General features: G+C 42.4%; 1 protein-coding gene across 6 annotated transcripts in view; it reads right to left on the reverse strand.

The window, feature by feature from the left end:
* Positions 1–21765, reverse strand: part of SLC41A3 (solute carrier family 41 member 3) — a 77557-nt gene that overhangs the window by 20457 nt on the left and 35335 nt on the right. For 5 of the 6 annotated variants that reach the window (XM_003409722.4, XM_023547843.2, XM_023547844.2 and 2 more), the window contains 2 exons: positions 14673–14780; positions 1368–1439 (listed from right to left, as the gene is read on the reverse strand). In XM_003409722.4, the coding sequence (XP_003409770.1) occupies positions 1368–1439; positions 14673–14780 (180 nt within the window). Of the gene's footprint in view, positions 1–1367; positions 1440–14672; positions 14781–19269; position 21765 lie in introns of those variants that run through there. The other variant, XM_064274776.1, reaches the window with a different exon arrangement.

Raw genomic sequence — 21765 nt, forward strand, 5'->3', positions numbered from 1 at the left:
TTATTGCTTACTATATGCCATGCTCTATTCTACGTGAATTCATTCATCAAGTCATTCTTAAAAGAACAAATGACAGTATTACATGTACAGTGTAATGCTTTTTATGTATAAAAAACACAGAAAATCATACCATATATTATCTATGGAAAAATACATATACCGTAATTTTTACGCAAATAACACTTGCCTTCTACATTCGTTTGTCAACTGCTCCCTCCTGATGTGACGTATTTTCATCAGCACCCTATGCTAATTTTTTTTTTTTTTTTTACAGTAAGATGTAAAAAAAAAAAAACCAACATACCGGCACTTGTGAAAATACTTCACAGGGAGAGGAAGTGGCTAGCAAACAAACGGAGAATGCATGCGTTACTTGAGTAAAAATACAGTATACGGAAATGCAAAAAGTGGTTTGGAAGAATACTTTCAGTGCTGGTGAGGTTATGGAGAGACAAATTCAGATGTTGCTCAAATATTAATACTAGTACCAGGGCTCCATTAAAAGACAAGCACTGTCTAGGAAACCGTGGTGGTGTAGTGGTTAAGAGCCTGGCTGCTAACCAAAAGCTCAGCAGTTCGAATCCACCAAGCACTCCTTGGAAACCCTACGGAGCAGTTCTACTCTGTTCTGTAGGGTCACTATGAGTCGGAATCGACTTGACAGCAACGGGTTTGGTTTTTTTATTTTCTCCTGGGGTCCCGAGGTCTGAGAACACGGCCTAGCACTCAGCAGTTATTCTCAAATGCTCACCAAATGAATGAATATGTGAATGAATGAATGAGATCAATTTTTTTTTACCTATCAGACTAGGTAAAATGAAAGCTTAAAAGATTAATAATAAAAATGCATATGAAAAATATGTTCTAAAATAAAGCTATTTCCTGCTTAGGTTGATGCCCATCTTCTCCGCATGTGTTGGAGCCAATGTCTCCCTCATCTCTGGTCTTAGGCTTCCTGACTCTGATAGGCTCACAGGATAGAAACTTAGCCCAGTAAGCATCTGACAGAAGGAAGTTTAAGTCTGAGGAGAGTGTGAAGCATTTGAGGTACAGACAAAGATGAGGACCCCAAGAAGGTTGTGTATGTGTGTGTGGGGGGCGGGTGCTGACTGCAAATGAGGACTGTGAGGTGGGCAGGGGCCAGGCCATCTAGGCTCACACTTGGACAAGGGAAAATCTTCAAAAGGGTTTTAGGAGGAAGAGTCATGGTCAGCGAGGGGTAAAGAATTTGACTTTACCCAAAGTAATGGGGTCTGAGTGCAGGGATACAAGCTCACTTAGCCCTCACCCTTCCTACCTGGAGTGGGCCTAGTGCAGATTCAAAAAGGGGGAAGGAGCTTCATCAATCTGATAAAGTGGAGATTCACCTGAACGAGGGCAAGGTTACTGCCGATGACTCTGTGCTGCTCTTGGGGGTCATCAATTTGTCCAGTGTTGGCCTAGGATGAGAGAAAAGAAAAAAGGGTCAGTCTGTCTGGGACCAAAGCAAGTGAAATCCTTCCTGGAAAAGGCAGTCTCTTGGGAGAAAAGTCAACAAATCTCATCTCACTGATGTCAGAATAAATTACTCTGCCCAGCTTTCACAGTAGTGAGCCAACTTTTTATAGGGAAAAGAGGAGAGGGATAAGGACACAGGTTCCTTTGTAAAATGGATGGATGTCCTGGACCATTTTCCCGTGTGCAAAAGCATGAGAATGTACACGTACACCTTGCCTACAAAGTTTTTCCATGGGCCACAGGGTAACAGATCTGACTAGGAACCTGGCCGCTCCCCTCAGCCAAGCCTTTGGCCATCTTCTTCCCTTCACCTGAAACACCCTCCAGCCAGTCAGATCTTAAATGACCACCAACCCTGCTCAATCTCACCTCTGCAAAGTTACTCTCTGAACGCCTGTAAGTCCCTCTTCTCTTAGGATAAAACAATAAGATCAGAAACACAACTTTGTCCTTTAAAAATGGTAGTCTGCTCTTAACAGTAAAGCATTTGCCAGCAAAATCCAAGACATAGATATAAAAAGATCTGAAAAAAAATATGCTTCCCTAGCTCCTTTGTACCAAGTCATTGTTCATTAAGCTCCTCAACTCCAAGGAAAGAAATATGAAAACGGGCCTACTGCTAACAAACTTGATATTTTCTTTTCATTTTTTAGAAATAAGGGGAGCTTTCTGTCCCACCTGGGGCAGGTCACTTAACTCTCTATAAGCCTTTGTCTACTCTCACCTAAAATACGTACTGCACCTCACAGTGTTCTTGTGGGTATAATAGGTATAAGGAATAGCAAAACATAGTGGCAGAAGCCCACGACACACTGAACCCTTAAGGCTGGTGGGCTCATTTCTCAAACAGCCACTCTTCTTTGCTCCCACAGTGGAGCTGTGTGTTTACCAGTTCTCAGGTGTACCCATTCCCTGTTTAACTGATGTTTTCTATTAATCACTGAAACTCCAACATTGGTGCTGATCGTATCAGATAATGGGGTTGCTTCTAGCCCATATGACCCCTTAATATGAATCAGAAAAAGGCATTCCTCCCTGAAGACACTTTCCTTCCATCTGTTGTGAAGCTGTTGAATAAACATACAAATCTATAACCTGTACAGCTCATGAGACAAGGGCCCTATTTTTGCTGGGTATAAAGGTACTTACCGGTACCCAACAAGTATATGACTCAGTTCAGCTGATAAGAAAGGAGGTAAAACCAAGAAGTGACAAGGGGGTGTGGAGGACTAGGTGAGGACACAGGTCTCATCGAGGTAAGGGCGTAAGGGCACTTGAGGGAAAGAAGCTGTGGGAGAGGCAGACGTTAAGGAATATACACATATACGGTGAACTGATTTTTAACACGGGTACCAAGTCCATTCAACAGGGAAAAAATATTTCTTCAGCAAATGGTGCTGGGACAACTGGATACCCACATGCAAAAGAACGAAGTGCCCGTACCTCACACCATATACAAAAATTAACTCAAAATGGATCGAAGACCTAAATATAAGAGCTAAAACCATAAAACTCTTAGAAGAAAACAGACTCAGTTCTTGACAAGGATCCTGAGATATGACACCAAAATCATAAGCAACAACAACAACAAAAAGGTAAACTGGACTTCAAAATTAAAAACCTTTGTGCATCAAAGGACTTTATCAAGAAAATAGACAACCTACAGATTGGAGAAATTTTGGGTAACCATATAGCTGATAAAGGTTTAACAGCCAGAATATATAAAGAATTCCTACAACTCAACAACAAAAAGACAAACACTCCAATTAAAAACATGGGCAAAAGGACTTGGATAGACACTGCTCCAGAAAAGGTGTACAAATGGCCAATAAGCATATAAAAAGATGCTCAACATCATCAATCATTCCAAACCCAAACCCAAACCCATTGTCGTCAAGTCAATGCTGACTCATAGCAGCCCGACAGGACAGAATAGAACTGCTCCATAGGACTTCCAGGGGGTGGCTGGTGGATTCAAACTGCCCACCTTTTGGTTAGCAGCCAAGTTCTTAACCACTGCAGCAGAAGGGCTCCATTAGGGAAATGAAAATGAAAGGCACGAAGAAAAAAAAAACAGTAAGATACACTTCACTCTCACTGGGATGGCTATTATCAGAAAAATAGATATAACAAGTGTTGGTGAAGATGTAGAGAAACTGGAACACTTATCCACTGCTGGTGGGAAGGTAAGATGATGCAGCCGCTGTGGAAAACAATTTGGCAGTTCCTCCGAAAGTTAAACATAGAATGACGATACTAATTAAATCAGGCGATGTCCAGTCTACTCCAACTTATGGTGAACTCACGTATGTCCGAGTAGAACTGTGTTTCATAGGATTTCCAACAGGTGATTTTTCAGAAGTAGATCATCGGGCTTTTCTTCCGAGGAATCTTTGGTTGGACTCAAACCGCCAACCTTTCGGTTAGCAGTCAAGTGCATTAACTGTCTGCACCACGCAGGGACTCCAGAATTACTCAGCAATTCCACTCTTATGTATATACGCAAAAGAGTTGCAAGCAGGGACTCAAACAGATACTTGTACACCAGTGTTCACTGCAGCATTATTCACAACAGCCAAAAGGTGGAAACAACCCAAGTGTCCATCAACAGGTGAACAGATAAACAAAATGTAATACATACATAGAATGGAATATTATTCAGCCATAAAGATAAATGAAGTTCTGATGCATGTTTCAACATGGACAAACCTTGAAAGCATTACATTGGGTGACCTAAGTCAAATACAAAAGGATAAATATTCTATGATCCCACTTATGTGGTAGAATAAATATAGAATAGGCATATGCACAGGGACCAAAGTCTATTAGTGGTTACCAGGGGCTGAAGATAGGCTAAGAGGTTTTCTATTTGGGGTGACGAAAATCTTTCGGAAACGGATGGTGATGATTGTTGCACAATATGGTCACAGTAATTAATGCCACTGAATTGTACACTTAAAAATGGTTAAAATGGCAAACTTTTTGTTATATATATACTACCACAATAAAAAAAATTGTCATTATTTTGCAATTTTTTTCTTTAATAATGAAAAAATACTTACTGGATTAAGATGAAGGACTGGACATGCTTTTCTATCCTCTCTTCCCCCAAATTGGAGAGTGTGGGGAGACAACTATTACAACTTTTTACTCTGAAATAATTTTGGACTTAGACAAGAGTTCCAAAGATAATAGAGAGTCCTGGTATACCCTTCACCCAGCTTTTCCTGATGTTAACATCTTACATAACCATGGTATAATCATCAAAACTAACAAATTAGCACTGGTACAATACTATTAACTAAACTACCAAATGTCGTAGGATTTCCCCAGTTTTTCCACTAGTATCCTTTTTATGTTCCAAGATTCAATCCATAACAGGGCTATAATGCATTTGGTTGTCATGTCTCCTTAGTCTCCTCCAATTTGTGACTCTCTCGCCTTTCTTTGTCTTTCATGACCCTAACAAAGAGTGACGGTCAAATATTTTGTAAGATGTCCCTCAATTTGTGTTTGTCTGATGTTTCTAATGATTACACAGGTGCTACGGGTTTTGGGGAAGAAGACCCAGAGGTGAAGGAAGAGCCTTCTCACCGCATCATATCAGTGGGAGCATGACACCAACATGGCTACTCACTGGTAACATTAACGTTGATCACTGTAAAGTAACTATCTTTCCCTCTTCAAGCTCTATTATAAGTGAGTCATTAGGTCCGCCCCATACCCAAGGGGAGGGGAATTAAGCCCCATCTCCTAAAAAAGTGAAGATCAAAGATCTGAGGACAGATGTTAAAACTACCACAGTAATTCATAAAATATTTGGGGGAGGTACTTTGAGGCTATCCAAATTATTTCTCCTTAAGGTTCTACCCCAAAATCCATCAGTGGATCCTGTCTGCAACTGTGGTGTTCCAATGGTGATTTTATATTTCCCTCAATCCTTCTACATTTATTAATTAAAAATTTTCTGCTTGGTAGAGAAGATCCTCCTCCCCATTTATTTATTTATATCAGTATAGATTTATGGATGGTTATCTGTTCCTGAGGTTATAAGCCAATTTTTTTATGTGTTGTTGAGTTGATTTTGACTCACAGTGACCCTATAGGAGAAAGTAGAACTGCCCCATCGGGTTTCCTAGGCTGTACTCTTTACAGGAGCAGATCTTCATGTTTTTTCTCCCACAGAGCCACTGGTAGGTTCAAACTGCCTACCTTTCATTTAGCAGCCAAGCGCTTAACCATTGTGGTTAAGCTCCTTAATAAAAAAAAAAAAAAAAAAATTTTTTTTTTTTATTATTTATCTTGTTGGTAAAACTGTTCCAGCTTTGGGCATTGGGAGCTCTTTCAGGTTGGCTCCTGCTTCTTTCTGACGTGTTCCATCACTACCCTCTAAACGCCTTCCTCTTTTTAGCACTTCCTTACCTTCTGGTGCTATCATATATGCCAGGTTTATCTTGTATTTCCCTGTCCCTGCCCTAGAATGAGCTATTTTTCCAAGGGAGCTAACTCCTTTTATTGAAGAGTAGTATTTAGAAATGAAGATCTGGGCACTAAGTGTGCTCATTGCTACTGGGGTGTTGCCACTTCTAGGTCCTCTCAGTGAACCTGGCTAGGAAATGTATGTGTATACACTAACCCATGTATATACATATATCTACAGTTATTTTTGAATCTACCTGCATACATATTAAAATAAAGATAAGTTCATACTAATATCTCTTACTCTAATTCCAGTATCATAGAATTCTTTCTAGCATTGGAGGAGAAAGCTTTTTAAAATGCACAATAGTGCTGAAAAACAAGAAGAGTTTTCTATAAACTCGTTATCTTTTAATCGATTTTGACTCATAGTGACCCTATTCTATCTTCTACAGTGCAACACAAATCAAGAGAAAATCCATGAGTAATAGTAAGCAGATGAATTGGGTTGAGTGGAGAATTATTACTGAAAATAAGAGCAGGAAAAGTCTACTGCAAAAGGTAGAGGTGGCCCAGAGGATGATGGGAGCAGAAGGGGGCCTGGAACAACTAAAATGGTATTTGATTCAGACAGCATAGCGGGAGCTTCAAGGAGAGCTGACCTGTCCACTTGCCCGCCTGGTCTGTGCCAACAACGGGAAACTTGACTACCTGGCTCCAAGCAGAAGCAGTGAGAGTCAGAGATGCAGGGCAGTGTGCCAATGACCAGCACCCGGGAGACACAGAGCCCCCATACTTATAAGACCAATTACTGGCACATACCTTCAGGCAACACATTCTGGCTCTCCCCCACCATCACTAAGGTTACCTGTGGTAAAGAAAAACAGCATTTACAGATCGGGAAGAAGAAAAATAAAATAAAATGATGCTCTAACAACTAAGAATCACTACAACCAAGGAAAAGTACGACCACGAAAGAAATGCATCAAACTCAACAAACAGAAGCCCCAAAACCTAAGGAAACAGAATAAAAATATGAAATCGAGTAAGACTCTAGAATAAATAAATTACAAGAGACGCAAGAAAATGGTGCTCTCCTAAGTAAAAAAAAAAAAAAGATTTGAAATCGCACTGTACAAATGTAATCTTTGAATTTAAAACAAAACAACCCCAGTAGCACACTGGATGAACAGCAAAAGATGAAGAATGATTTAGTGAAATGAAAAATCAAGCAGAAGTATCCTTCCAAAATGAAGCACAACTAGATATGGGAAATATGAAAAGAAAGTTTAGAAACTCAGAAAGCAGATCTATAAGCTACAATATGTACCCACTAGGAATTACAGGATGAGAGATAAAGAGGGAGAGGGAAGGAAAGAGGCAGAGAGAGAGAATACGAATGAATATTAAGGGAGAAAAACAAACAAAAAAAGATTTTCATAGAGATGAAAACATAGGCCTTTAGACTGAAAGATCTGATTAAGATACATTCAAGATAATTAGAAAAGGTTCATGCCAGAAACATCATGGTAAAATTTCAGAACATAGATAATAAAAAAAATGCTAAAAATTCCAGATAAAGATAAAATAAAACACAAATTAACTAAGAGAAGTGAGACTCCAAAGACATGCTTTCATCAGAAACAATGGATACCAGAAGACACTGAAAATATAATTAAGAACATTGCATTCTCTTGCCAGCCATGCTGGTATTCAATCATGAGGATAAAGTAAAGCGTTTTCATATTGTAAAAGCCCACAAAGCTTACCTGCAAAACAACGTCACTGAAAGAATTTCTAGAGACTGCACTCAAGAAAAATAAAAAACTAATTCAAAAGGAAGCTGAGGAATAGAAAAAGTAGAAGAAAAGGAAAAGAAGACTTACACTTAAGTCTAAATATGCGTTGATTATGGAGAAAAATACCCAGTTGTCTTCAACATGGAAATTGGTAAAGTTAAGGGACAATATGGAGGAATAAAAATGTTTTGTATTATCTGAGAGGAATATATTTACATAAAAAGAAAAGGAGAAATTTTAAGGCTGATCATTACAAGAACAGAATAGGATATACATCATTCAAATAAAAATAACAATGTCCATTAAAGAGGGAATTGTTTCCCACTCTTCTTTGAATAAAATAAAAACCTTATTAAGATCTTTGATATCCGGCTCCTCTCTACCTCTCCAGACTCATCTCACACCACTCTTTCCGCCTCTCAATGCACTCCAGCCGTATTTGTTGTATTTGTGCCTTTGTGGTCCTGGAACATTCCAAAATCGTTCCTGTCTCAGGACCCTTACATCTGCTGCTCGTCTCCTGAAATGCCATTCCCCAGCTATTCCCACAGCTCACTCATTCATGTCCTTTGTTTGGGTTACTGCTTCAAATGAGCCTGTCTGAGAAATCCTTTTCCCTTGTTATTACCCCCACGTACAGGGCTACCTCCAGCTCCTACCCTATTCTTATCACCATCTGTTATTTGTTTAGTTTTAGTCTCTACTTCTAAAACAGAATTGGGCTGGGGTCTGTCTATCTTGTTCATCACTGATCCTCAGTGCCTAGGAAAGTTAGCCTTGTAGACATGGAACAAATATGTGCTAAAGAAACAAAAGAATAAATGTAGTAAAAGAACCTACACTTCACCACATTATGAGGCATTTTTCAATGGTCTGTCAGTTTGTTGTATTGTGCTGGCTTGTGTCTTACTGTGATGCTGGAAGCTATGCCTCTGGTATTTCAAAAAGCAGTATGGTCACCCATGGTGGACAGGTTCCAGCAGAGTTTCCAGACTAAGACAGACTAGGAAGAAGGACCTGGCAGTCTACTTCTGAAAAAATTGGCCAGTGAAAACCTTATGAATAGTAGCAAACATTATCTGATAGAATGTTGGAAGATGAGCCCCTCAGGTTAGGAGGCACTCAAAATACAGCTGGTGAAGAACTACCGCCTCAAAGTAGAGTCGACCTCAATGACATGGGTGGAGTAAAGCTTTCGGGAACTTCATCTGCTGATGGGTCACAACGCAAAAGGAAAAAAACAGCTGCCAACATCCATTAATAATCAGAACGTGGAATGTACGAGAAGTATGAATCCAGCAAAATTGGAAGTTATCAAAAATAAAATGGAATGCATAAAGATTGATATCCCAGGCACTAGTGAGCTAAAATGGACTGGTATTGGCCATTGTGAATTGAACAATCATATGGTCTACTATGCTGGGAATGACAAATTGAAGAGGAACGGCATCCCATTCATTGTCAAAAAGAACATCTCAAGAACTATCCTGAAGTACAAGGCTGTCGGTGATGGGATAATATCCATACGCCTTCGAGGAAGATCAGTTAAGGTGATTATTATTCAAATTTACACACCAACCACTAATGCCAAAGATGATGAAATGGAAGATTGTTATCAAGTTCTGCAGTCAGAAATTGATCACACATGCCATCAAGATGTCTTGATAATTACTAGTGATTGGAATGCAAAAGTTAGAAACAAAGAAGGATCAGTAGCTGGAAAATATGGCCTTGGTAACAGAAATGACTCCAGAGATAGCAGGATAGAATTCTGAAAGACCGATGCCTTATTCATTGCAAATACCTTTTTTCAACAACATAAAAGATGACTGACTATACACGTGCACCTCAGCAGAGGGAATACACAGGAATCAAATCGACTGCATCTGTGGAAAGAGACTGAAAAGATCCTGTCAGAGGGGTGAAAAGCTATAGACTGGGAGAAAATTTTTACAAACCACACATCTGACAAATGACGCACGTTTAGAATTTATAAAGAACCCTCTAAACTCAACAGGAAAAAACCAAACAATCCAATTAGAAAATCGGGAAAAGACACAAAGGAACACTTCACCGAAGAGGATACACGAATGGCAAATAAGCACATGAAAAGATGTTCAACATCACTAGTCATTAAGGAAATGCAAATTAAGACCATGATGAGATATCACTACACACTTACTAAAACAGCTAAAATAAAAAACAGTGACAATACCAAATGCTGGTGAGGATGCAGAGAAACTACATAGCTCATACACCGTTGGTGGAAATGTAAAATGACACATCCACTTTAGAAAACTACCTGCAAGTTTTTTAAGAACTAAACATAACATTACCATACCACCTAGCAATCTCATTCCTAGGCATTTAACCCAAAGAAATGAAAATTTACATCTACACAAAACCTATGCACAAATGTTCACAACAGCTTGATTTGTAACAGCCCCAATCTCGAAAGGTCACATGCTATAAGATTCCATTTATATAATGCTCTCGAAATGACAGAATTATAAAGATGGAGACAGATCAGTGGCTTCCAAGGATTAGAGGTAGTGGAGTGGGGGAAGGTAGGTTGCCGGGACTATAAAGAGGTAGCAAGAAGATCTTTATGGCGATGAAATAGTTCTGTATCTTGATTATGATAATGGTTAAAGGAATCTACACATGATTAAATGCCATAGAACTATACACTCACATTATATTAATGCCAATTTCTTGGTTTTGACCTTGTACTATAGTTACACAAGAAGCTACCATTGGGCGAAGCTGGGTGAAGGGTACACGGCATCTCTGGTACTATCTTTCCAACTTCCTGTAAATCCGTAATTAATTAAAAATAAAAAGTTTTAAAAAACTACATGAGAATATCTTTGGGCACATTTTTGTTTTCTTTGGGATAACTACTAGAAACAGAATTTATGGGGTAAAGAGTTTACATACGTTTAAGGTTTTACAAAACATCTTCTGAAAGACTAGCAATTTACACTTGCCACCATTAGCAATGAGAATTCTCATTTTCCTACACTGTCAGCAACAGTAGACATTCACATTCGTATTCATCTAAACTGATCTGATATGGAATAAAATTTAAAAAAAAATTTTTTTTTAATATATAGCATTGGTTCAAGAATATTCACTGATGACTAGCATGATTGAATTGTTCTCATTTACTGATTTACATTCTCATTTATTTGTAAACTATTAAAGTTCTCTGTTCAGTCTTCTGTGGGGGGTTGTCTTCATATTGATACATAAGAGCTACTTAGATATTTAAGGATACAAACTGTTAACTTTGAATATGACAATTTTTTTCCTTGTTGGTCATTCCCCCTTTGAAATTTATGCAAGGAAATTATGGCATAGCTTCAAATTTAATTGAGACAAGACCGTTATGTTTCTTTTACATGCTTTGCATTTTGTGTTACTACTTAAAAAGCATTTCCCATCACCAGATTCTAAAAATACCTGTTTTTTCCTGGTATCATGCATTAATTTTTCATTCAAAATATACATTGAAGTATGATATGAAATAAAAAATTATTTTTAAAGAACTAAACCCATTAGCATCCTTCATTAATAATTTAGCCTTTCTTCACTGAAAGCATCCTATTATCGTCTCTGAAAGTTTGGTATTATCCTACATATACATATTCACATACATCTGAGTTTATTTCTGGATGTTCTGTTTTGTTCTAATGATACATATGGTTCCAAAGTGTTTAAGTTACTATAGCTTTATAGGAAACCCTGGTGGTGTAGTGGTTAAAAGCTGTGGCTGCTAACCAAAAGGTCAGTAGCTCAAATTCACCAGGAGCTCCTTGCAAACCCTATGGGGCAGTTCTACTCTGTCCTATAGGGTCGCTATGAGTCAGAATCGACTCGACAGCAATGGGTAGCTTTATATTACATTTCAAAATCTGGAAATAAAATTTCACCACCAGTATTCCTTCTCTTTTTCCTACCAATACTTTCTTTGTTCTTCTTTACTATTTATTCTTCCAGATAAAAATTAAAATACATAGTCAAGCTTCCGTCCAAGTCCCTTTAGAATATTGACAGCGAGTGCATGAATTTTATAAATTAAAACAGGACAAATTGATAACCTTATAACATTGACTTGCCTACTCGTGAACGTCCTCTCTCCAAAGTGGTATTTCTTTTCATGAAGTTTTGTAGGCCTTTCTGTATCAGTTCTGCACGTCTCTTTTTAGATTGATTTGGAGAATTTTTCAAATTTTTTAATAGTTTGAATAATACCTCTTTTCCATTTTGTAAATGATTATTTCTAGCATGGGGGGAATATGTAGATACATACGTACATGTGTTAACATATATTTTTAAAATTTCATTTAGATATTCTGAAACTGGGTCACTTTAGTGAGTGTTCATTAGTTTTAATAGTTTTATAGTTGTTTTGCTCACATTTTCCAGGAAGACAAGCATATCAATAGAAAATAACATGTTTTTCTCCTCGCTTCCAATGTTTAAGGCTCTTATTTCCTTTTCCTATCTTATCACATCAACTAGAATATCCAGAACAATGTAAACGACAACCTCTATTTCAAGTTTCACTAAGAGTATTTTTTTATCATGAGTGGGTGTTGAACGCAAAACTAACCTACAGAGGTTGACACTGGATCAGCGGTGGCCTGGGATGGGGTGGTAGGGGAGGCTGGGCTGCAAAAAGAAACAAAAGAAAGTTCCAGGCGGGTGGGAATGTTTTATATCTCAACTGGGGTAACAGTTACATGAGGATCTATATGGGTCAAAAGTCACTGACCTGTACTTTAAAAATCTGTGACTCTAGTATTGATCAAACCTTAATACAGTGATGTGAAAAAAAAAAAAAAGAATGGATGCTGAATGTCTTTAAAAGCTCTACTGTGATGATCATATGGCTGTTTTCCTTGGACAGTCTTTCGTAATTACTTATACTGATAGTTCTCTTTTTCTTCCATGTTTATGCATTTTAAAAGAATTACAACACTAAGACACAATCACTGTAAAGAAATGTCTACAATGCAGGTAAAAACCAAACCAAACCCATTGCCATGGACTCACAGCAACCCTACAGGGCAGAGTAGAACGGCTCCACAGGGTTTCCAAGAAGCAGCTGGTGGATTTGAACTGTTGGCTTTTGGTTAGCAGCCAAGTTCTTAAGCACTGTGCCACCAGGGCTCCACAATGCAGGTAAGCATTACAAAATCAAACTGTAATACCTGCAGTGCCACTGTGACAGAGATCATCATTTTTTCCTCCCAAATACCAACCAATGAATTATGTGTATATGTGAGTATGAGTGTGTGTGTTTATCTGCATCATGTTAGCAGCTGCTTAAAACATTTCAATGACCCTCAAGGCTCTATATGATCTGGCCTCATATGTTAGTGTCCTAGTACTGCTGCAACACACTTCCACAAACTCAGTGGCCTAAGACAACAGATAGTTGTTCTCTTACAATGCTGAAGTCCGGAAGTCTGAAATGAGTCTTGCTGTTTTTGGTTGCTGTGGACTCGATTCCAACTCATGGCGACCCCATGTGTTACAGGGTAGAACTGCTTCATGGGATTTTCTTGGCTGTAATCCTAACAGAAGCAGAACACCAGGCTGTTTCTTCTATGGTACCACTGGGTGGGTTAGAACCACCAACCTTTAGGTTAACCAAAGAATGCAAACTGTTTGTACCACCTAAACCAAAATCAAACCCAATGCCATCAAGTAGATTCTGACTCACAGCAACCCTATGGGACAGAGTACAACCACCCTATAGGGTTTTCCAAGGCTGTAATCTTTACAGAAGCAGGCTGCCACATCTTTCTCCTGCGGAGCGACTGGTGGATTTGAAAGACCGACCTTTTGGTTAGCAGCAGAGCACTTAACCACTATGCCACCAGGGCTCCTTCCTGCACCATCTAGAGACTTTGAAATGAATCTTATAGGGCTAAAATCAAGGTGTTGGCAGGGCTGTGCTCCCTCCAGAGGTTCTAGGGGAGAATCTGTTTTTTGTCTTTCCCAGTACGTAGGTCTACATTTCTTGTATTATTTGACTCATGGCCCCTTCTTCCATCTTCAAAGCCAGGGGCATCACACCTTCTCTGTTTCTGTCACATGGCCTGCTCTTCTGTCTGAAACTGCCCTTTGCCTCCCCCTTATAGGGACTCTTGTAATTACATGGGGCCCACTGGATAATCCAGGGTCCTTTCCCAATCTCAAGATCCTTACTTAATCACATCTACAAAGACCCTTTCCACATAAAGTAACATTCACAGGTTCCAGGGATTAGAACCTGGGTGTCTTTAGGGGGCCAGTCATCAGCCACACTCCACCTATCTCCTCAGCCTCTTAGTCCACCCTCTGAACTCTAGCTACATTGCACTGTCTCAGTTCTTTGAATACCCCACGTCTCCTCCACCACAGGCCACATTAAACAGGCATCAGAGAAAGGGAGAAACCATTCTACACAATAGAAACAAAAGAATTTCAATTCCCTGGGGTAGCCAGGAGGGGAGAGCAGAGCTGGCAAAGCTAGGGGCTATGTTGGTTATAGTGCTCAAGGAGAGACGCCTCCAGTGGTGGGCATTCACAGTGGCCTCTAGAAAGCAGCAAGCCCCAGCAGATACTGTTAAGTTAGGTGGCTTGGGGCTGTCCTTGATCTTCTCTGAAATCTTCTATTCAGCTTGATTGCTTACCAGGACTTTTGTGCAAGTGTGAAGGAGCTGGATTCAGGCCCAGGGACATGGGTACCAGTTTCCATCCTGGCTAAAGGAGATAACAGGCACAGGGCCTGGGAGGAGTGGCCAGGCAGAGCATAATGAGATAACAGAATCCAACATCACTTGTCTTGGTCCTTCTACCTAATCCCAATGGCAGTTTTCTGAGAATCCAACCCACCCTCCTACAAGCTGCTGAGGGGAACATTCTGGACTACAGGGGGCTGTGGCCCAGATGGTGACTTACAGCTGTGGACAGTCGTGAAGCCAGCGTCATCTCCAGGTTCCCCTTCAGGCCCACCAGGGGTGGCACCAAGGTCAGAAGGTCTTTTACCTCCACGAACACAGGCCAGTGCTGGTGAGAAAGAACAAGGAGATAAATCCACAGGCACATATTGGCACATCTCTGTACATTCTCTGAGAAAACTTATAGTAAGTTGCTTCTCACTCCCTCAAAATGAAGAAGTGAGACAAGTAGCTTCCTAAAGTGCTTTAAATTAAGAACAAAATGATGAAGCCATTGAATTTTTTTGCACATTGTCTAATGGATCCACACTAGTGGCCTCAAGCATACCTCTTTCATCCTCTGGTCCTCAGAAGCGAGGATAATTGGAGGCTGGGCTAGTCAGGGAACCCTGGTGGTTCACTGGTTAAGAACTCAGCTGTTAACCAAAAGGTTGGCAGTTTGAATCTACCAGCCGCTCCTTGGAAACGCTATGGGGAGAGTTCTACTCATAGGGTCGCTATGAGCTGGAATCAACTCAATGGCAACGAATTTGGTTTTTTTGGTTTGGGCTAGTCAGAGGCTGAGGGGTTGGGTCCAGCCTGAAAAGGGGCTTTACTTGATCTGTGCAAAGTGTTCATAGAAATATGAATTAGTAACCAGTCTAAAAGATGGAAGAGTTCTCATAAATTGGGAGCCCTGGTAACGCCTGGCCAGATAAGCTGAGCTGATCAGGGACAGTCACTCCTCAGGCTGCCCTTCCTGCCGGCCCCCAGGCTCTGAAGCTGAGTGGAAGTCACCAACTAGCATCAGGCTTGTGCTCTTGATTTTTCAAAATAGATATGTCCCTGAGTGGAAGTCACCATCTAGCATCAGGCTCGTGCTCTTGATTTTTCAAAATAGATATGTCCCTACCAAAGTAAAAATTAATTAATTAAAAGGCAGGATTAAAGGGATGTGTTTTAAGAAAATTGGAAGAGAAAAAAATTTCTTTGTGGCAGTGAAAACTATTCCTATTTAATTAATATGCAATTAGACTGCCAATTGCCGCTGTCGGCTAGGAGACTGGGTGGGACCTGAGGTCTAGTCCCGGTTCTCCCACACAAGAGCTGTGTTTTGTTGTGTGGTGTTGAGTTGATTCTGACTCACAGCAACCCTACAGGAGACAGTAGTACCGCCCCGTAGGTTTCCAGGGTTGTAATCTTTACAAGAGCAGACTGCCACATCTTTCTCCCACAGAGCTGGCTCCAACCGCCCATCTTTTGGGTAGCTGCTGAGCACTTAAGACATCTGTACATCATTGTTGTAGCCTCTAGGGGGTGCAGGAGAGCCATCTCTAAAGCAGCCCTAGCAGGCAAAACGGGAACCTTTTTTTTTAGGTCTGGCATTCCAAAATGGGTAAGCATTCCAAAACCAGGAGGACGTTCTAGCACAGGGGTCACAGAGATCTATGTGCGCCAGACAGATAAAATAAATCAGTAGGATCAGATGAAGTATTAAAAGTTGATGATTTTTAGATGGGATCATGATAATGTGGTTATGTTTTTGTATTTAAAAGAAAGTCTTTTATTTTAAAGATACATTAAAATACTTATGGAAGAAATAATTAGATTTCTTGGGTTTACTCTAAAACAATCCCGAGCTGAGAAGGATAATGTAGGTGGGGGATATACAGACGAAACAAGGTTGTCTATAAGATGATAACTATTAAAGCTGGGTCATAGGGTCACAGGAATTCATTTGACTAATTTCTTCTACTTTTGTAAAGGTTTTAAATTTTCCATAGTAAAAGTTTTTTTAAAAGTAGCCTTAAAAAAAATCAATTTTAATGTCTTGGAGTCCCTGGTTCAGGAAGGGTCCCTGGCAGGAATCTCTTGCCAAGATGTCCCAGTGGAGGTGGGGTCAGGGTTTCCCACCTACCAAAGTCAAAACCAAAAACCAAACCCATTGCCGTCGAGTTAATTCCGACTCATAGTGACTCTATCGGACAGAGTAGAACTGCCCCATAGAGGTTCTAAGGAGTGCCTGGTGGATTCAAACTGCCGACCTTTTGGTTAGCAGCCATAGCACTTAACCACTACGCCACCAAGGTTTTCCCTACCAGAGTAGTGAGAGGAGATTCACACTTGGAGGAGATGGAGAAAGGTTCCATAGAACCCAACAATCCTACAGATGAGATGACAGCCTCAAGCTCTTTAGTCCTCTCTGTTGGACGCCCACCAGAGAAGGACACAGGAAGGAGAGGCCATTTGCTTGTGCTGAGTGTCATCTAGGCTTCTTCTGGACACTAGATCTATGGATGACCAGAAAATTCACACGCCAGAGAAGCCCTTCATAGCGAAGGCGTGTGAAAAGTCCTTCAGCCACAAAGCTGACTTGTGGTTCATGAGGGACTCCACAGGGGACAGAGCCTGACACGTGTCCCCTTTGTCAGAGAAGCAACCACCAGTCACACCGACCATCGCCAAGTGAGGACTCCTCAGCAAGTTTCCCTCCACGTGCTCCCAACACAACAGAAGGCGTTGCCCTGACATACCGTATATACAGGTATAAACACAGATACAGGTACGTGTGTGTGTACATACATATACTTCTACAGTACTTATCTGAGAGAACTGACTTGATGGCAGCTGCTTTTTTGGTTTATCTTCTTAGGAAACCTAATTTCCTTACTAATTATGCTTTCCACTTATTGTCTCACTCCACTAAAATGGAAGTTTAAGGAGGGCAAGGAATTTGTTAGTTTTGTTCACTAACATATCCCAAGCGCCTAGAAAACTCATTGACACATTCCAAATAACCAATAAATATCTGTTGAATAAAATATATACTATATTTATATACATACATATATTTACCCTGGTAATCTTTCTTCAAGCTGCCCAGCAACTCTATTGCTCTTTCTGAGATGAACTAAGACTGGCCTCTACTCCCCACACCCCTGTTATCACCTACGCCATCACCTCCATCTGGCTTCTACCCCCCACTCCCTGACTACCTCAGAGGCCATTTTCTGGTCTAAAGGATCTCTCAGCTCTAGACAAGCTTATGGGCCATTCCCACCTCCTTGAAGCTCTTTTTCCTTGACATTACACTTTCCTCATTCACCTCTCTGACAATCTCCTTTTAGCTCCCACACCCTCAAAATGTCCCCTGGGTCTCTGTGGGGTGAAAAATTACTTTACCCAAGGGATTTGGCCTTTGTCTCTGGTTCCTGGGAGGTAACCTCTACTTTGGGATTTCCATAGTGATGACAGAGTCTTTGTTACTAGTGAAGGGCCCTGGACCACACCTGAGGGTTTATGCTAATGACGTGCCTCATGATGGGGCTTGGCCTGGTCAGAAAGACCCATCAGGCGGTATTAGCAAGTCCTCTGGGGAGGGCGGTGGGGGCTGGGGAGGGTGGCTGGGGCTTGAGAAGCCTGACCTAATTTGGTGGTTAGGGTTAGAGTAGAGCCACACTGTGGATGGCGTCAGGGCTAAGTTGATTTTGTCCTCCCACTCCGTGTGTCCTCCCCTCATGGGCTCCAGTACCGTGTTGATGAGGTGGCACTCACACAGGGACTCTAGCCTCCTGACAGGTCCACCTGGCACCCTGGTGGCACCTAGGCTGCCCATACCCAAAGTGGAGCACTTCATCCCCTCTGAAGTTCTGTCCTGAGGCACACTCAGGAATCTCCCTTCCACTCAGAGTCAACAGGTGTTCACTTGTCAACAGGTGTTGCTAGTCTCAGCCTGGACTATCCCCTACCTTGTGCTGACCGCAGCCCCTCACAGTCCCCCAGCCATGGCTCCACCGATTCCACCCTCCCAACTTGAAGTCAGTCAAGTCACCCTTTCTCCCACACCTGCAAGGCCCTTGCTGACCTGTTCCCTACCAGCCTCTGTGTAAGAGTGAAGCCCCACCTGCAGGGAGCTGAGAACCACACACACCATGCTATTTCCTGCCTCGGGCCTTTCCTGGTGGCTCCTTCTTCCAAGAATGCACTTTCTCAACGCTAGTTCAGACATCACCTCCTCCAGAAATGACCCTTGAGACTCACTTCCCAGACTGGTCATTCGATGGCCATCCCTCCTCCATGCTCCCATAGCACACACCGGGGAAGACCCCAACCACTGCACAGACCTCACAGCCTGGAGGTGGGTCCCAGTGCTAGTCGGGTGGTCCCTGAGGGCAAGGAACATACGCAGCTCACCTACCTCTGCTTCTACACCTCTAGCACGGTCCCTGGAATGTAGCAGAGATTCAGCAATGTCCACCCACCAAATAGACGGGCGAGGTGGACTGTACTGCAGTTACAGAAACAGCATACGCGGAGTGTGCTCAGCTGAAATTCAGTGCCCAGCATATACCGGTGCTTGAAAACACACGTTCCTGAATGAGAAAGTCAGTTCTGGGGAGAGGTCTCCACTGGTGGGCTATAAGGCTCTGTGGGCAGCCAGTCATGGTTAACATTGTTAAAAACGGTTTGGCTAAAGCAGATTTATAGAATAACAGTCGGAAGAGGGCTGGGAGCGGGAGGTGACAAATAATGGCTCAACATATTTTCAGAGACCTGACAAAATGAAACACAGCCAGGACAGTGTCAGGACCTGCCCCTGGGTCCACGAATTAAGCTACCTCAGAAAAGAAGACTTGGCTTCACAGCAGCCCATGGACACTTGGGTTGACGCAACTGCATTTCACTATTGCCTCAAAGCTCCAGCAACAGCCTCTTCCTCCCTCCCCTCAGCTGGCATCGACCTGGGAAAAAAGTGACAGTTGGTGCCCACTCCAGAGGCTAGCACTAGCCTGTTCACTGGCCTGAGTTCTCCTCGCAGTCCCTCCCTATTAGGTCCTGGCTCTGGCCACAGCATGGCGTCCTGCCAGCGTCCTCATCCCAGTGTTCTCTTCCTCCCAGTTTTTGGGTCTCCAGAAGTTGAATAGGTCAAGGTCTGAATTTGTAAAGACAATCTCCCCCTGCATGCTCTGGACCTATCTCCAACACCCCATTACTCTAGGATGGCCTCCCAGATGGTATCTCAAGACAGATATGAAAGAAGCCATTCTGCCCTCAAGCTGGACTTTTTCTGGACCAGACTCCTATTGCTGCCTCCATCAACAGCCCACCCCACCCCATCATATCTTACTGACCCTGCCTAGTCCTCCCAGCCAACTGGACAATACCCTCTGTCATGGGTTGAATTATGTTCCCCCAAAAATACGTGTATCAATTTGGTTAGGCCATGACTCTCAGTATTCTGCGGTTGTCCTCCATTTTGTGATTGTAATTTTATGTTAGAGAGGATTAGGATGGGATTGTAACACCCCTACCAAGTCACCTCCCTGAGCCAGTGTAAAGGGAGTTTCCCTGGTGTGTGGCCTACACCACCATTTCTCTGTCAAGCGATAAGAGGAAAGGGACGCAAGCAGAGTTGGGGACCTCATGCCACCAAGAAAGCAGTGCTGGGAGCAGAGCGTGTCCTTTGGACCTGAGGTTCCTATGCTGAGATGCTCCCAGACCAAGGAAAGGCTCATACATCACAAGGACCTTCCTCCAGAGCCAACAGAGACAGAAAGCTTCCCCTGGAGCTGGTACCCTGAATTCAGACTTCTAGCCTACTGGACTGAGAATAAACTCTTTGTTAAAGCCATTTACTTATGGTATTTCTGTTACAGCAGCACTAGATGACTAAAACACCCTCCTAGGCTGCATCGATTGAAATACAAAGAGAAGGAGGGTGTTCTCACGTGCTCAACCCTTACGGGCTATGGATGGACTGGGGTTAGGATGTCAGCAATGAGGCCGAGGGGTTCAAAGCCAAGTTCCACAGGAGGGAGCCATGGAAGAGGTCCAAAAGAGAGGGCTTAGGGCATACCATCTCTCTCTCTCCCCAGATTCACAGGATGATCCTGGGGAAGAGGCGAAAGAGACTCTTAGAACAGCTCCAAGGGTGAAGACATCAGGCAGGAGAGATGCTGCAAGCCCAGATAAGCCCAGGCTTTCTACAAACCCAGCTGGCCAGCAGAACATAGGCTGCCCAGCCCCAAGAGGTGGTGAACATCCCAGTCACTGAGGGGCATATAAAGACGCAGCCTGGCAGCCTCCGGGGTAGATATCCAGCACTCAGTTAACTGGCCACGTGGGTGTGGCTTGCCCCTCTCCAGCTCTGAGACAGGCAGGCACACCAGGAACACTGAAGAGCCACGACAAAGGGAACGTCATGTATGCTTAGAGATACAGAATGCTATATGAGAGGGGTACCATTGGCTGAAAACCAGACTACAAGGCAGCATTACATAGCGTGATTCCTTTTACTTTTATGTTAAAGCATGTAGAAAACAGCCCTGGTAGACATGCACCAAGGTGTGGATGGCAGTTGCGTGCAATTGTTAACTTACAGGTACCCACCTCCTTCATGCATGTATCTTTTCTACTTTTTCTAAAATAATACACTAGCCCTGCAATAACGTTTTAAGTAGACAGATAAGAAAAAGCCCTCAATCATCCAAACAATGTTATCTGAACCCATGGCAGAAACAGCACGCGGGCGCTTGCCAGCCATGCCTCCTCGTCTCCCGGCCAGCACCCGAGCGGCCTTCTCAGGTCTAGACGGCCATGTCCACTGGCCTGCCTGAACCCTCAGGCTGGGCTCAGGACCTTCTCTTTCCCTTGAAGACCCACGCAGGAATTTGGGAGGGATGGGCCTATCACAGCAGTCCCCCATAGAGTTATGACACCAAGTCATGTGATCCTCGTAACAACTTGTGAGCGGGCGCACTTACGGATGAGAAAACTGAGGCATAGAGCAATTAAATAGTTCACCCAGATGGTAAGTGGCAGACCCAGGGCTCAAGCCCTTCTAATTAATTAATTAGTCCAACTTCATTGGAAGGAAAGCAGTTTGACCTCTGGGGCTAACAGGCTTGCCCCAGCTGACCTTTGGGGGTCATCAGAGCTTTCGGAGCTCTGTGAGTTGCAGGTACTTAGGTATTCAGTGGACCCTGCTGTTAGCACAATCAATCCCGGGGGCTCCAGAGAGGGAGACGGCCTCAGGAGTCCCCTCCCCGACCACTGAGCCCTTCACACTGCCCAGACCTACTGTGCCCTCTCCAATGGTGTCAAGGCCCTGGTTT

This window comes from Loxodonta africana, chromosome 22 (assembly GCF_030014295.1).
Source record: "Loxodonta africana isolate mLoxAfr1 chromosome 22, mLoxAfr1.hap2, whole genome shotgun sequence".
In the NCBI taxonomy this organism is placed as follows: domain Eukaryota; kingdom Metazoa; phylum Chordata; class Mammalia; order Proboscidea; family Elephantidae; genus Loxodonta; species Loxodonta africana.